The following is a 16,165-nucleotide window of genomic DNA, read 5'->3' as shown; positions in this document are numbered from 1 at the left end:
GTGTAATCCACGCACTGCAGACAAATTCAGAGCAACAACCACCACACAAACCAAACACTTTTTTCTGCTCATGATCGTGTCTTGGAGTCACGCGAAAACCACATTAGACAAAGGAAGAAGGGCTGAGACGTTTTCAGTGTTGGGATTCATTAACCATTAATTAGAAACTTCTACAATCTTCTACAAACCTGTCTGCATCATCACCAGACAGATAAAGGATCAAAAGCGGTGGATAAAACATGAAAAAGGGAAAGGTATGCTTTTAAATTTCCTGCCTTTTTTGTAACACATATATGATATAGGGATTTCTGCAGACCTGTGTTGTTGTTTTTTACTTGTGGTGTGTTAGATACTTGCCTACTGCTACTCACATCAAACCTCACAGTCAAAAGTTTGAGATAGAACTGTGAAGAAATCAAAAACCAAACAACGTCAGTCAGATGCAAAAAAATGTGTGATTTCTAATGTCTGCGATGGAGTCTACAGAGTCTGCTAGTTTTATCAACACTGGCTGTAAGCATGGAGCTCAACCCAATTCTCTGAGATTATCAAACATGGAGGCAGTTTTTCGTCTGCATGCGCTCTTGAACCACAAAAATGTCATGTGTCTGTGCAGCTAAAGCATACATAAAAGGAAGGTGGGTGAACGTGAATAGAATGTCTGGGATTAGTGCTTAGAGAAAAACTTCACGGACCCTACTAACCACAGTTGTTTTCCAGCAGGTGTGTAGTGACAATGAACCTCCCACCTATCAGGAGGCAACAGCAGGTAAGAAAAAGAACACCAGCAATATCTATACATGACACAAGCCTTTCACTAACAAGACACAACTTAACTGATGCAAGCAAGCTTATTGGTAGACAGGTTGTGAGAGAAATGGATGGAGGGATGAGAAGGGTTGAATGGTATGGGATGGAAAGAGGTCAAAGGGGATGGGATGAAAAGCGGTTGAGGGGGTTAGATGAAAATGACTGAAGGAAAGGAATGAAAAGACCAGAGAGGATGGGATAAAAAGGGGTTGAACCCCCCGGATGTAAAGAGATCCGGGGGGTTGGATGAAAAGGGTTGAGGGGATGGGATAAAAAGACAATAGGGTTAGGACACAGTTTTAACGGTAAGCACGGGAAATGGAATGTTCTAGTTACTGATAAGTTCTAATAATTTAATATTTACTGCTAGACTGACATATACATTTTTTTTATCGGTTAATATGCTTTCATTTGCATTTTAACTGTATATATATTTTTATATTTTTTTAAATTGTCGTATCAAAAATGTTACTATTACTAGTCACATTAGATTTGAGGATAGTGATTACATGTGTATGAATAAAGATTTAACTGAGGTCCAACCCATACATATCTCTTTTGTCTCCTGTAGGCTACGAGGAGATGGAGGCCCAGTTCGCCTGGGACGACAAGATCATCAGGAGGACGTTCATCAGGAAGGTACTGAGATCAAATGACACTAGAGTCCACGGTTTTCTTTGTGACTTGTGATGTTAAAATGTAACTCACTGGATGCTGTAAATTAATCTACTAAGTCTGCTCTGACACTATGCATGTCCACCTGCAGGTCTACGCCATCCTCATGGTTCAGCTGTTTGTGACCGTGGGGATCATCAGCCTCTTCACGTTTTGGTGAGTGGCGGGAACATTTTTCTCTTAAATCTTTTTCATTTGACCACTTTCATCAGAATTTCTAACTGGGCTTGTGTCACTTTCTGTCCTCCTCCTGTAGCGCGCCTGTGAGGTATTTCATTCAGACCCATCCCAGCTTGTACATGTCATCCTAGTAAGTAAGAACACATCAGAACCCGCGCTGCACTGTTACCATTTTCATTTCCATCTCATACTGGGCCTTCTGTTATTCCCTTTTTCTTTTCTTTTTAGCATGATGTTTTTCGCTACCTACATTGCACTGTCCTGCTGTGGAGACCTGAGGTAAAGTCTCTCTGCAGTACTATTACTTAAAAGATGTTTTTATAGACGTTTGGAGGTGAATGTGACAAATGGATTTACCTTTCTACCTAAACAGGAGGCAGTTTCCCTGGAATGTCATTCTGCTGGTTCTCTTTGTGAGTTAATATATATATACTACAATTCCTGCTGCTCTTTACTCAGCATGTAGCCTAACCATGTGCTTTTGGCTTTCCTTACAGACTTTGAGCATGGCCTTCATGATGGGCTTCATGTCAAGGTAAATATACTGAAAATTAGCAGGTAGAGATGCAGTTTATTTGTTACTAGGATGAAGAAGAACACATACAATTGCTTCTTCGGCAGCTTTTACAACACCAAGGCTGTGGTGCTGTGTCTGGGAATTACAGCTCTGGTGTGTCTCTCTGTCACAGTCTTCAGCTTCCAGAGCAAGGTGAGAAGACGTGCTTCAGACTTCAAGATGAATGATTTTCAGACAAAAATAAATAAATAGAAGGAAGAAGAAATGCGTCATGCATGTGTCTCTCTCCTGTTGCAGGTTGATGTCACTTCCTGTCAGGGCATCCTGTTTTCCTTGTGCATGGTCATGCTCCTCTGTGCCATCACCATTTCCATCGTTGTCCCTTTCGGATACGTAAGTTCATCTCCTCATTTTTTTTTTTTTTTGAAACCCAATCCACTAATGCACTTTCCAGAAGAGGACTTAATTAGCTGAGATTAAGGATGAGTTAAACAACGGTTGCAGGCTGGTGCCTCAGGTCCTGCTCACTGTATTTGGGTGTGGATTAGCCCCAGCAGATAATCTTGGACTGTGTTGTCTTGCTTAAATTAGCATGCCGTTATCCTTCTTAACAAGGTTTTGTAATGTTTTCTTTCTTGCACCACAGGTTCCTTGGTTACATGCCATCTATGCTGTTATAGGAGCCATACTCTTTACTCTGGTGAGAATCCAACACTTCAACAAAATACCAGCATCATACAGAAAAGTGTTTTTTTTTTTTTGTGATTTAAAATATTAACTGTTTTCTCTTGCCTTTCTCTGCCACAGTTCTTAGCATTTGACACCCAGCTGCTCTTAGGGAACAAGCGCTACACCATAAGTCCAGAGGAATATATCTTTGCTACTCTCAGTCTGTACCTGGACATCATCTACCTGTTCAGCTTCCTGTTACAGATCTTCGGAGGAGGCCGCGACTGAAATCCGTTCTTCACTTTCTCCCAAAAGCATCTGCTTTTCAACTGCACTTCTAACAACCAAACTGGATTAGCCTGCATTCACATCACGATAGTATTGGGCCTGTGCAGTTTTTGAACAGAGTAGCTTTTGTGAACCAGCCTGTTGCTGGTTTTGTCCGTGTGCCCCCCACATGGTGTAGCCCGTATGATACTGTAGTTGTTCACTACACTCTTGCCATACTTGTCCAGATGTTCGTGAATTTTCTGAATGTCTAAACAGTGTAGTGGGTAAAAGACAAAGTTGAGATAAGCTTCCTCAGCTCGTTTATAAATCCATCACTGAGCCAGTAATCCAGTATTCAGGAAATCTGCACTTTCAGACTCAGCCGGAATGAGTTTGTTTTAAAAACCTGTTTCACAAGCAATATGTAGATACACTTTTATACATGTTTTTAATGCATAATGTCATAGACATCACGCTCAGACTAACAACTCATATGAGCCTAAATGTTTTTGGGATAAATGCTGTATAAATTAAACTGATTTAAAGCCAACACGTACGAACCACAAAGGGAACATATGTGAAGAATACTTTAGTCTTTAGATCTGTTTCAAATGTGAATGGAATGTGGCCTTTCAGGTGTGTTTCAGGTGTGGGAAATGTTCTATGGAGGGAATCAAAGATGTGCTCATATTTCTTTCTGTGTATACTTCTATCACACATGAAAATTAAATTAAACTAACTCATAAACTACTCTGTCTTGCATGTGAAACGCCACATCATTGATGACTTTCATGATTATGTTATAGGGTATTCAATAATTTATTGACAACTACTTGTGTACAGATAAGAACCCATATGGCACCCACAGATGACTCCAGTGTAAATGGATGTGGGCTTTTATCCACGGGATGGACTGGTGATCTGTGCACTATTAGCCTGTGCATGTTTACAGAAGGGGATTAGGGCCACTATAAAAAAAAGAAACTAACAAAGTAAAATGTTATGGTTTTTGACGTCTATGATTTATTTAAAAAAATATGAAAACTTTAGAAAACATTAAAATTGAAAAAAAAGTCAATGACAGTTCTGAGATTTTAGTTTAAAAAAAGTAATTTTATTCAGTTTTTTATTAATTAAACATATTTATTTTAAATGGGCTTTCCAAATAAACTACTGATTGAATAAAATTAATGAGTGAAAATCTAATGTAAATGGACCTCCAGCCACATGTTGATGAAAATGGTTTAGGGACAAATAATATGAAAAAAAAAATTGCACTTATGAGTTTTTTTTTTAAGAATTTGGAGTTCAAAAACATTAAAAATAGTACCTTTTAACAGTCAAAGGTCTGAGAAAAATGTCATAACTTTCAGGTTATGAAAGTTAAATTTCTAAAAAAGGCCTTGACCTTCCAAACTTTCTCCAAAATTCCTCGTCCGTATATTTTTTTCTACAGATTAGCGGTCGTGGCTTTCTAAATTAAAATTCTGAAAAAAGTCAGAAACCTGAAATTTACATCATTGATCCTAATCCCTTTACAATTTTTATAGATTAAACATATTTAAGCTTTCCAAAAGTGTAGTCTAATGGAACAATAACAATTATTAGTCAGAATTTAGAGGGAAAAGTCAGAATTCTGTTATTATTATTGTTATTATGTACCTGACAGAATATAAAATGTGATGAAATTATTTACATACGGTGACTTGTGTTTTGGTCAAAAGAACATTTTTGCAGTATTTTGTTACAGTGATTTATTACAGTGATTGAGGGAGTAGAGTCATCCTCCATGTGTGTGAAAATAAACCTTAATGATTTGATCACTTCTCACATATTTTCTTTCTTCCTTAATATCTGTATTCATCTTCTACTTGTTGTCTTCTTAGCCTTGTGCAAAAGGTTTGGACATGGCTAACCACCTGCTGTTAAACCATTGTCAGTAGATAATGTGTTTTATTGATATGATGGTGGGATAATGTGTTTCATAAGATGTTGTCCAGCTGTAATAGACTCTTCTTTCTAATCACCTGGAGCAGGGAGCAGTTGTTGTGCTGAATGATCTCTTATTGTGTTTTATAGTGTCTCAGTTAATAAATGCCAAAGCTTTTCCATAGAATATAGCTTAATCTTGTTCTTCTTTCCAGAAAACACTCAAATCACCAGACCTGACACCCCTACCCCATAGTAATGACAAAAACACTTTAGGAACAACTAAAAAACATGAAGAACACAGAAGATATTGACCTAGCCTCCAAATTCAAATGGATGCCAAACTGATCAAGTATCTGTGGGATGATCCACAGAGGCCCCTCCCCTCAACCCATAGGATCCAAAGGACCCCATTTACAACATCCTGTTACCAGACACCACAGGACACCCTCAGAAGCTCCATGTCCAATCTCTCATGAGTCTCATGTTTTGGAGGCACAAGGAAGACACAATACACAATGTTAGGAATGTGGTCATAATGTTATGCTTGATAAGATAAGATGTGCCTTTATTCATCCCACAATGGGGAAATTTCTCATTGTTAACAGCAGCAAGACATTCAGCAATAACAGACAGTGCACATACGAGTGGACTAAATAATAAAATATAAGAATATAAAAAAATATAAAAAAGATATATTGCAAACAAACGGCAGTGTTCAAGTAAGAAAATATGGAAAATTAGTACGCTTATATGTATATATTCAAACATCTATGTTGGCGAGGATGCAGACAGTGCAAAACAGCAGGTATAAAAAAAATATATTTATATGTTCATGTAGTGAGGAGGAATATAGCACATTAATGGGATACTGAATACGAGTATGCTTCTATCTATATCAGTATAGAAATATATGTATATATTCACACATCTATCTTCAGGAGGGCTTCAGACAGTGCAAAACAGCAGGTATAAAAATTCTATGTATATGTATATGCATTTACGAGGGATATAGCACATTACACAGGATATTGCACATATGTGGTCGTAGATCTACTGGGAGCAGACCTGGCTGTAGAGTCTGACAGCAGAGGGGAGGAAGAACCTGTGGTATTGCTCCTTCATAGAGCGTGGTTGAAGAAACCTGTCACTGATGGAGCTTTCTAGGACTCTGAGAGTCTCGTGCAGGGGGTGGGAAGCAATGTCCATGATTGACGACATCTTTGCCAATATCCTCCTGTCCCCCACCACCTCCACAGGCTGATGGCAATGATGGCTGAGTTGTCCGAGAACATCTGTAGTTGACAGTTAGTTGTGTAGTGTGTGAAGTTGGCTGTGTAGATGGTGATTCACAGCAGTGGTACCGTCTTCAACCTCAGACCCATGCTGAAGAGGTGCTCCACCATCCCACACAGTTGGCTTGCGCAGGATTTAAGGAGCCTAGAGCTGATGCCATCTGGACCCATTGCCTTCTTGACCTTGGGCCTGGCCAGTTCTCTCCACCTGGGCTGAGGAGAGCACCATGCTGGGTAGAGGGGCTGCACGGAGTAGGGTAGGAGGAGCAGTGGGTGAACAGGGGGGTCGTGGAGGAGGGTCAGGGAGGGGGGCTGGGGTGGTGAAAGACGAGGGGAGAGGTGACTGGTTGGTTGGGTCTGTTTAAAAACCTGTTGAGGTCGTTCCCCCAGTCCTAGTCTCTGGCCAGCTCAGGTCTGGAGTTGTTAAGTCCTGAGATGGTTTTCAGACTCCTCCAGACTCTGCTTATGTCGTTCTGCTGCAGCTACTCTTCCATCGTCCCCCTACAGCTGCCTTTCCCCTCCCTGATCTTCCTCCTCAGTTCTTTTTGCACAGTCTTCATCTGCTCCCTATCCCCCGACTTGAAAGCCTTCTTTTTATCTTTGAGGAGGGCCTTTATATCAGCGGTAATCCACACTTTTTTGTTGGGGAACAGTCTTACAGTCCTGGTGGGTATGGCGAGGTCTGCACAGAAGTTGATATAATCCATGACACAGCTGTTGAGACTGTCCATGTCCTCCCTGTGGTCCTCACAGAACACATCCCGCGTCGTGGTGTCAAGGCAGTCCTTTAGAGTCTCCACCGACTTTTTGGACCAGATCCTCCGTGTGTGGGTGATTGCTGGTTATCTGCGTACCAGAGGCTTGTACACAGAGAGAAGGTGCACCAGGTCATGATCAGATTTCCATCAGGGGTGGGAGGGGGGATGAAGTGTATTCCTCTTTACTGTTGGCATAAAAGGGGTCGAGGGTCTTGGTTCCTCTGGTGTGGCAGTTGATGTATTGGCTGAATGTTGGCAATGTGGAGGTGGGAGAGTCATGGTTTAAATCCATGGTAATTAGGATGAGGTCTTGTGGATGCTGATTTGTGTATGCACAAACATAGCAATGATGTACTGACTGAAATGTTGCTTTATAAGGATAAACATGGGTATTAAATTCATTACTAGTAAATAATAATAAACACAATTCACCCAAACATTAAAACAATGTTTTTATTAAAAAAAAAAAAGAAAAACTGACATATTCAAATTCAAAGAGAAAACCAAGGAAGAAGTAAAATCTTATCACAATCAATAAAAAAAAAAGTTACAGACAAATTAGCAACTCTGGCACAGGAAGACAAAAGTAGCCAAGTGGCATTTGCAAAATAACCAAATATCAAAACCGCTTTCCTCTAACAAAACTGTACAAAATGAGTTCTTGTATAAATAAGAAAACTGTTCACAAGCAGGCAGTGAGATGAGCCCAGAGGATTTTCAAAATGGATTAGTTCATACAGTGCTGTGGAACAAGACCTGCGTTTAGTATTTCCTGTTGGGAAAAGAGCCACATATTAGAGTTAAAATTAAAATCAAAATTGCAGCACTACTATCAACCAAATGAAAGCAAAAAGAGACATTTCGAATATCTACAATGGAAACCATCTCACTGTCTGTTTGGAAATCCTGTTTTAGCAGCAAAACCTGTTGAAACTATGAAACAAGCCATCAAATCCACATAAGGATGGACCAAAAAAAAAAAAAAAAAAAAAAAGCATTCTCAATTTAGTGTGGATTAAAAAATAAGTGCAATGAATCTTTTTCTCTAAAATCCCAATTCATTCTGGATTCATCATGGTTTCCTGAAAAGTGATTTCTGCTGTAAAGAAAAACATAAATAAACAAACAAACATTGTGTTGCAAACATGTGGTCATTTCATAGTTCCAAAAATCTTGTTTGTGTATTAAAAGTGATGGCTATTACATGGAATATAATTTCTCTGAACATTTTCCTTCATGGTGAATCTGAAAACGTGGTAGTCACTGTGTTTTCTGGACAAGTTACAAATCATAAAAAAAAGAAAGATAAAATCAAGACAGCACACTAAAGAGACAAAGAAAATGGTGAAAAGAAAAGAGCAAGTGGAAGGAAAGGAAGGCTATTTACAAAATTAGCTCTTGTCTCTGAAAAGTCCCAAGTTTGCCGGCATCCGCAAAAGCTCCACTGAGAACATTCGCAAGTCTGTTTACATGCACTCCGACATAATGTATACTTACTCGTGTAACTGCTTCTCGCATTGTCCATTTTAGTTCAAATATTTTGGTTCATTTGTGGAAAAAAAACTCCTCCTAGCTGTAGCCAGTGGGTGCATGTGAACAACCTTATTGCAAAATTTCTCTTCCTGAATCTATCAGAAAAGATACAACAGACAAGTGCCTCTGGGGCTGTTCATCTGAGACACAGAGCTAAACGGTGGGCGGCTACAACATCTTTGGTTGCAGAGATTTACGACACAAACACATCAAAAAAGTCAATAAAAAAAACCCCAAAGAGAATCATCAAACCTCGACTCGAAAGACTTTATTACACTCTGCTTTTCACTTGGGTTCAAACACGAAGGACTGAAGAAGAGTGGGAAGAGGAGGCTCCTCTCAGACCCTGCAGCTAACTGGACTGACGACTAACTCGACGGTGTTCACACGAGCCTGCTGCCATTTCTGCAGAATATACACAACTCAACCCTATGAGAGATGAGGCAGTTCATTCAGAGAGGAGACGTTAAGGCTTAGCTAAGAACAGTTTTTGCAGAATTTTGCACAAATTCATTCAGACTTTGCTGTCTCACTAAAGGCTGTAAGGATCGTCTTTAATGGCACTTCCATGGTCTAGTAGTGAGCAGTCCTTTGTAAAACCCTTATTTCTATTATCTACATATCTACAGTTTTTCGATGTCTGTATAAATTAACGAGGTTGGATGCAAATGGGTGGCAAGAGTTTAACTCGCCGTGCCAAGCTGAAAGGCTGAAAAACAGCCAGGTTCGTCCCGCACAGAGCGCCCGCATGAATCCTTTGGATGATTACTAAATGAAGTTAAATGTTTTGGTTCAGCTCTCCGTTCTGAAAGGCTTTCTGCAAACAGGCCAGACATGATGTCAGACAGACAAGGTTTGTGGAACGGAAAAGATTCACGTGAAGTTAAACAAAACAAAACAAAGAGATGTGCACAAGAAAACAGCATCAATCAGAGAAACATCAACTATTCTATGAAAAGCTAAAATCTACAGCTAAAACTCTACTTCTAGGATTAAAAATTGTCAAGAATAAGGCAAATTAGCTCAAAAGGATTTCAAGTGACAGACAAAAGAAAAAAAAACATAAACTAAAATCTGTCAACTAAAAATCTCTGACAGGGAATCAAACTCAGGTGACAGCAGCATTGTAAAAAAAAAAAAAAAAAGAAAAACTTACAGCTCCCTTTCCTATCAAACAGATCATTCTCAGGGATTTTATCAGTCTTCCATCTAACTTCCCTCATGGTTTCTGCTAGACTACATCTTAATTTAGTGACTCCACCCCTTTGACAGAGGATGAATTTAGTGACACCTGATGGTTCGCCGCAACAAAACCGCTTAAAACCACTTCTCGTAGACATGGGAGTAACGTGGTGTTACTTTAAAACTAAACTGTTAGCATGAACAACCTCACATGGAGTGAAATATTAGAGCTCATTAATTAACAGGGTAAAGATCTTTAAGTCCATTTCACCTACAGTATTAAATAACTTCTTTTCTATAAATGTATGCTTCAATGATCTAAAAACTCTGATCTAAAAAAAATAGAACTTTAATTCAAATATAAATATAAATAATTGATTGTCTTGTTCATTTATGAAATAATGATTTAAAGTAATAAAAAAAAAAAAAAAAAATCTGACTAAAACTATAAACAGTTGATGTTACCACCATCTGTGCGTGAATAGAAATCTCTGCAGCAGTTACAGGAAGAAGTAGCTTTAAACGGTTTACCTCCCACGGTTAGAATGACTCATCAGCCCAGCAAAAAAGTGTTTTTAAGGTTTCTAAAGTCTGTACAAAGTGTTGCCCCCCACCCCATCCCACCCCATCCCACCCCCTGCTGCTGCACACAGAATGTCAAACAACAGACATCAGGAAATAAAAATAAAAGTTTGCATATTTTACAAAAAAAACAAAACACAAAAAAGTAAAAGACACATTGTGTTTCAAATCTTCCATGAATCACTCTGTAACGTCCAGAATGTTCAATTAAAAATAAGAATTTGTTATATTACGTGCACAAAAATAATGCTCTGCGTCTTTTCTTCCTCTCCTACATTTTTTATTTTCTTTCTTTTTTTTTAAATCTCCTGTTGTTATGTTCCTTTTTTCAGTTATCAAAATAGATCAGAGCTTCTCTGGAGAAGAAGAATCCCACCTTTGGTTGATCAACTCTTGAGCATGTGAGCAGAAAGAAAGTCCAATGACGTAAAGTGTTGTCCTTTTTCTTTAAAAAACAAAAAATACAGACACACACACACACACCAACAAACAAACAAACACACACACAAACTCATTCACACATGTTCCTTTTGTTATCCATGTTCAAGTCCGGGTGCTTGGTGATGGTTATGGAGCACACACCTCCTCCAGCTGAATCCGGTTTGGTTGGATTCATTTCGTGCCCTCGACCCCACCCTGCAGTAGAAACACAATTAGCTACAGTTAGCATCTGAACACTCGGTTAACTTAGCATATCACCCTACATAATAGAACATGGTGATATAAAGGACCTGTGAGAAAACTTTTCTGTCTTTCTGAACGACCATCAATAGCTTTGCTTGGTGGACGTTACATGGTCTCGTTGCCTGGGGAACCTGCTTGTTTATTTCCTACCCCCAAATGTTTTGTAGTGAAACAAGCAGAACTTGTTTGGATTGCAAAGATCTACTGTATCTGTTCTTCACACTTCAAGTCCCTATCAGCAGATAGAATTTAGGAGGTAGAAACCAAAGATGTTTCCTTGGAGCAAACATTTAGGGACCTTGCACCTTATGTCAATCAACTGCACCGATCACCCTCATTGGACGTTGCCTCAATAGCATCACCTCAAAGCTGAGATTTTGTTCAATGCCTGGTTAAAGATTTTCTCAGCTACAGCTCTTGAAATTTATCTTCCAGTGTGTATATTCACACAACTCACTTGTAAAATATTGTTATAACAATAAAATATTGTTGGCTCCATTAGTTGTTTTGTTGATTGATGGAGCTGTTAAAGGGACTGTGTTAACAAAGAGTTATCCATTTATGCTTCCCGTAGCAACCTTTTGACTTAAGCTATGTTTTGGTCTCCACTAATGATATGCAGACCGCATATCATTAGTGAGTCAGGCAAGCTGGGTCATGAAATGAGGATGATGTTCTGTCCAACACCTGATTAAGAATTGCCCATCCAAAATAATTTAGATTTGCCCAGGAGCATCATCAGTTCAAAGTAGAGAGAAACAAGACTACTTGGGAAACTGGTCTGGCTGGTGGCTACAAGAAAATGGAAAATGTGCTGATTGGTTAAGTGAAAAAAGCATTTTATCGATGGTCTTTTTATAGTAATGCCTTCCCAATTGTCCAATCAGTGACGGCCATTTCTCATTCCAGTCTCTTTAAAAGAATCATCATACATGTAAGCTTTATAATTTGTAGGACAAGGCAGAAAAAAACTCTACCTTAGCTTCACTTGGTGTGTTGGTATGAGTAGTTTGTGTGTTCTGCGGGAGTCTCCATAGCAACCTGTTGCTGTTGACCACCATTTTCCTGATGAAATTAAAATAAGTTAGGTTAACTACAACCGTCAAGTTTCACATAAGGGATCTATTGGCTTAAAACTGAAACCAGTGCATCCTGCAGGACATCTTTACTAATTCATCTCATTCAGCTAATTACAGCTTGAACTCCTGTTTTTTCTACTGTGCTTCTCCCAATTCATAAAACTGCTTTTTTTTCTCATTTAAACATAATTCAATAACATTTTACTCAATTTGTTGTATTAAAAACCAGTTTTGTGTCGGTCAATTAGAGTAAAACACCTGAAGACTTTTTAACCTATTAGCTGACATGTTAGAGACAAAATGATTTCCTCGATTATTTGGAAGTAGGCTACTTCTTGAAACACAGATTTAATTATATGCAATTGATTATTTGTCTCTGTAAGGGTGCACTTTATTAGGAATGTAATGTATTTAAATGTAAGCAGCTGATACTCATACCTCTACTGGGACATTGGAGGGAGGCACTGGGGTGTACTGGGGAATGTAAGTCCCCTGCATAGTTGTGTTGGCCGGAATATACTGTAGGGAAGAGAAAAGAAGAAAAAGCAGATTGTGTGGAATGTTTCACACATAGCGTACGCATGTGGTGTGTGCTTGGTACTGACTGTGCCCGTGCTGCCCAGGGACAGGTGGCTTAGTTGCTGTGTGAGGGGTCCCATCATGGACGTGGGCTGGATGGACATAGCATGATCCATCGTTGGGGTGAGGACTGTACCCTGAAACACACACACACACACACACAGACACGCATGAATTCCAGAGTGTGAGCTAAAGGAGCTAAAGCCATCACAGTCAAATACACAGTAGCAAGCCTTAAACACACCAGGACAAGTTTTCATTTCAGGATACAGTGAACTACAGTTACTGGAAGCAGGCCATTGTGATACACTCTGCTGTCTCACCAATACAAGTTAATCAAAAGTCTGATTGGGACAGCGTTTAGCTCAGTGTGTAGAGCATCCGTCCCCCCCATGTGTTGAGGCTACTGTCGTCACTGCAGGCGCCCTGGTTCAAATCCCGCACTGTGTGGCCCTTCCTTCCTGTGCATTCTGCATCCCCATTTCCTGTCTTTCTGTACTGTCACTTTCAGTAAAATGCCAAAAAGCCCCCAAAAAATATTTTTTATTTTTATTGATATCATTTATCAGTTTCATTTATATAGCAATAACGATACCGGATGCTTTACAAAACCTGCTCTGAAATCCGCCTGAGACCCACAGAGCAAGCACGAAAGCAATAGTGACAACAAAAAACCCCCTGAATTTTAACAGGAAGAAACCTTGAGCTCATATGGAGGAACCCATCTGCTTAAAGCCAACCATGTAGAGACAGGAAGAGAGAGAGGAGAGCGAGCAGGGATCAGATAAACTCTGCAGCCTGACATGCTTTCTTGGCAATCATATGTGTTTTGCCACTGGAATCTCTCTCCTCTCTCTCTATCGCTTTGGATGTGATGGAAAGAACTATGACTAATTTGCATGAGACTCTGGCTTGGTCTTCAGATGGTTTCAAATGATTCACATGCTTCTGGGTAGTTGCATTTAAACCGTGCTGCTGCTGTAGCTATCTGATACACCTCTGATGTTTTCCAAGTATATATGAGGGTAGGTGAGGAGAGCGGGAGCTGGTGAAGGAAGGACACTCACAGCTGGCTGCATGAGGTATGATTGATGGTGCATCCAGGACGGGCTGTGTACCTGCAGATCAGGGAGCACATTATGAGACTCATTTTTCATCTCTAGCTTTCACACTCCTCTCAAAAGTCCTTCATATGTCAGTTTGCAGAGAAAGGTCACAAGAAGAGGTAGAACCTGTGTGTCTCTTAACTTGCATAACGTGGACATAATGAGGGGTTCAGAGCAGAAACCAAGCAACAAAAAATGAACTATTCATGTTCATGCAGAGAGGCTAAAAAACTCAAATTCATTTGAATACGGTGGAATGTCCCACCTGGTAGGAAGAAACAGGAGAATGCATGTAGGGCGAGAGGGAAGTCTGAGGAATCATTCGGTTTGGAGCCAGACTGTAGGGTGAGGAGTAGAAGCTGCAGAACAGACAGAGCAAAGTGAGAGGAAAACATGACAACGGCACCTCAATATCTATGTGTTCCTGCAATGCCCAGCAGAGGGCGGCCTTTAACCAGAGATTGGGAACTTTGTTTATTTTCCTGCAGGGTTGGGACTGTTTTCAGTCAGTCTGTGCATACCACTCACCCATTTTGTAAGGCTGCGGGGTCATAGGCAAGCGTCATTCCTCCCTGGGAAAACAATACAGAGGATTCAGAACCGGTGAGGTCATGCAAACACCGGTGCAGTATGTACTAAAGCAGTCTGCTAGCAAAGAGTGTGAATAAACCAAACTTTTGAACACGTTCTTACTTTGACTGCTTAAACTTTTAAAGAACTTTAAGATGGATGAGATAAGATTGACCGTCTTACCGTGTCTCCATCTCTAGCCCAGGGCCTTCCATTTTGGAGATACTTTCCCTGGTTTTGCCTCTTCTTCTGACCTCCGTCTGCAAACTTACATAATAAGGGCTCTGTGGGCACTGAGAAAGCAATGGATCAGACAAGAGAAGTGAGTTCAGAGATCACTGCTGGGTAAAAAAAACACTCTGGCACTCACAACAACAATATCAGGTTCCCGTAATACAAAATAAACATTCCACGCACCAGGCACTCCCGGTGGAGTCTTGATGAATTTGCCATTGAAATGCTGAATTATGGCCTCGCACTTCTCTGTGGACTCCATTCTGAAACATAAAGTTGAATTTAATCCCTCCTTGAGAGGCATTTTTTTACATTAGGATTGGACATGCCAGGACGGCACCAGCTACTTCTTATTTATAGTTGGAAATGTACTTGTATCATCACAGACCATGCAGCGCTATATTAAGGCAGGGTGCTGCAATCTAACCTGGCAAATCCAACACCGCGACTGGTCCCGTTGGCATCTCGGAGGATGCGTGTGGAAATGACCTGGCCAAAGGACTTGAGCATGCCCTCGAGCTCTTGCTCATCCATGGACACTGGCAGGTTGGAGATGTAGAGGTTGGTGGGGTCCTGCTCCTGTTGCTGCACAGAAACATGAAAAAACAAAACAAATATAAAGAGATGTGACACTGCCTTTTAAATAAAGTTAATTTCCAATTTGATGCTACTTTTGCTACTTCAACTACTTTAGTACACATTTCGACATGTTTCGCAAATGGAAAATATCATCATCATCTTTTTCACACGGCGGTGATTTCGGTGTGGGCAGAAGTGTGACCAGTCTTTCCATCAACACCTGCCATTGCTCTTTGCACATTACTGCTTCATCATATCACTGCACCGTGTCAAGCTCCATTTTGTAACTGCACCCATTAAGGATAACATGTTTTGAAGCAATCAGTGCCTGACCATTAAACCGAAACTCCCAAATTATTTGTGACTAACACCTCGTACTGCCTCACTGAGAATGTCCGTCTCTTGAAAAATCCACATGCACTATTTATTCAGTTTTATTGATTAAAGAGGTCTTGATGGCTGACTAAGAGGGGAGATTATTCAGAGGCTCATTTTGCGCTACAAGCTTGAAAGTGAAAGCTTGACTGTGACCATGCAGAAGCAGACAGGAAGCCAGGCATGAAGTTAAAGAGTTCACAGAGCAACAGGAGCCTGGCAACCGGGAGAAAAAGAGGCTGGGCTTAAAATAAGGGGAAGGGAAAACAGAGAATGAAGGAAGAGGATAGAGCAGAGCGAGGGCGGGAGAGATTGGTAGCTTAGATGGCTGATATTTTGTACAGAAAGACGGAATGACAGGAAAGGAAGCAGTTTGGATGATTAAAGCAGGAGGCAGACAAAAAAGAAAAATCTGGAATGCCTTTTAATGCTCACTGCTAGTAGATGAAGTTAGTTTGCTGTCCTGAGAACCTTTAATATTTATATAGAACTTACAGATATAACAGAAACAGCTCAGGTTACAAACACTGGTCCACAAACAGGAGAGGACATATTTGAC

The 16,165-nt window shown here is 40.1% G+C and overlaps 2 protein-coding genes across 6 annotated transcripts in view; one reads left to right on the top strand and one right to left on the bottom strand.

The window, feature by feature from the left end:
• On the top strand, positions 1 to 5,237 carry faim2b (Fas apoptotic inhibitory molecule 2b). Of its 5 annotated transcripts, none has more exons than XM_047584246.1 (13): positions 2 to 254; positions 487 to 638; positions 724 to 769; positions 1,382 to 1,449; positions 1,577 to 1,641; positions 1,742 to 1,795; positions 1,894 to 1,944; positions 2,039 to 2,078; positions 2,163 to 2,200; positions 2,287 to 2,374; positions 2,480 to 2,575; positions 2,829 to 2,882; positions 2,990 to 5,237. In XM_047584246.1, the coding sequence occupies exons 4-13, from the start codon at positions 1,393 to 1,395 to the stop codon at positions 3,137 to 3,139; spliced, it is 693 nt and encodes a 230-aa protein (XP_047440202.1). In that variant the 5' UTR covers positions 2 to 254; positions 487 to 638; positions 724 to 769; positions 1,382 to 1,392; the 3' UTR covers positions 3,140 to 5,237. The 5 variants fall into 5 exon arrangements, with proteins under 5 accessions (XP_047440201.1, XP_047440202.1, XP_047440203.1 ...); XM_047584247.1 differs by having other exon boundaries at positions 480 to 638; XM_047584248.1 differs by having other exon boundaries at positions 480 to 638; positions 721 to 769.
• Positions 5,238 to 7,542: 2,305 nt separating this feature from the next.
• LOC125006849 (RNA-binding motif, single-stranded-interacting protein 2-like) overlaps positions 7,543 to 16,165 on the bottom strand; it is a 28,819-nt gene continuing 20,196 nt past the window's right edge. Inside the window, exons 5-14 of the mRNA XM_047583287.1 lie at positions 15,080 to 15,237; positions 14,836 to 14,915; positions 14,602 to 14,711; positions 14,377 to 14,420; positions 14,114 to 14,207; positions 13,810 to 13,860; positions 12,769 to 12,879; positions 12,602 to 12,682; positions 12,062 to 12,149; positions 7,543 to 11,036 (exon numbers count right to left, since the gene is read on the bottom strand). Coding sequence (XP_047439243.1) covers positions 12,069 to 12,149; positions 12,602 to 12,682; positions 12,769 to 12,879; positions 13,810 to 13,860; positions 14,114 to 14,207; positions 14,377 to 14,420; positions 14,602 to 14,711; positions 14,836 to 14,915; positions 15,080 to 15,237 — 810 coding nt within the window. The 3' untranslated portion in view covers positions 7,543 to 11,036; positions 12,062 to 12,068. The remainder of the gene's footprint in view (positions 11,037 to 12,061; positions 12,150 to 12,601; positions 12,683 to 12,768; positions 12,880 to 13,809; positions 13,861 to 14,113; positions 14,208 to 14,376; positions 14,421 to 14,601; positions 14,712 to 14,835; positions 14,916 to 15,079; positions 15,238 to 16,165) is intronic.

Source organism: Mugil cephalus, chromosome 4 (assembly GCF_022458985.1).
Source record: "Mugil cephalus isolate CIBA_MC_2020 chromosome 4, CIBA_Mcephalus_1.1, whole genome shotgun sequence".
NCBI classification, from domain to species: Eukaryota; Metazoa; Chordata; class Actinopteri; order Mugiliformes; family Mugilidae; genus Mugil; species Mugil cephalus.
This window is presented reverse-complemented; position numbering and strand designations above follow the sequence as displayed.

Excerpts from the sequence above, each read along its gene's own strand:
- faim2b (XM_047584244.1), top strand. Across the intron at positions 1,450-1,576 it reads GGAGGACGTTCATCAGGAAG|GTCTACGCCATCCTCATGGT; the intron begins GTACTGAGATCA and ends GTCCACCTGCAG. Across the intron at positions 2,201-2,286 it reads ATGATGGGCTTCATGTCAAG|CTTTTACAACACCAAGGCTG; the intron begins GTAAATATACTG and ends CTTCTTCGGCAG.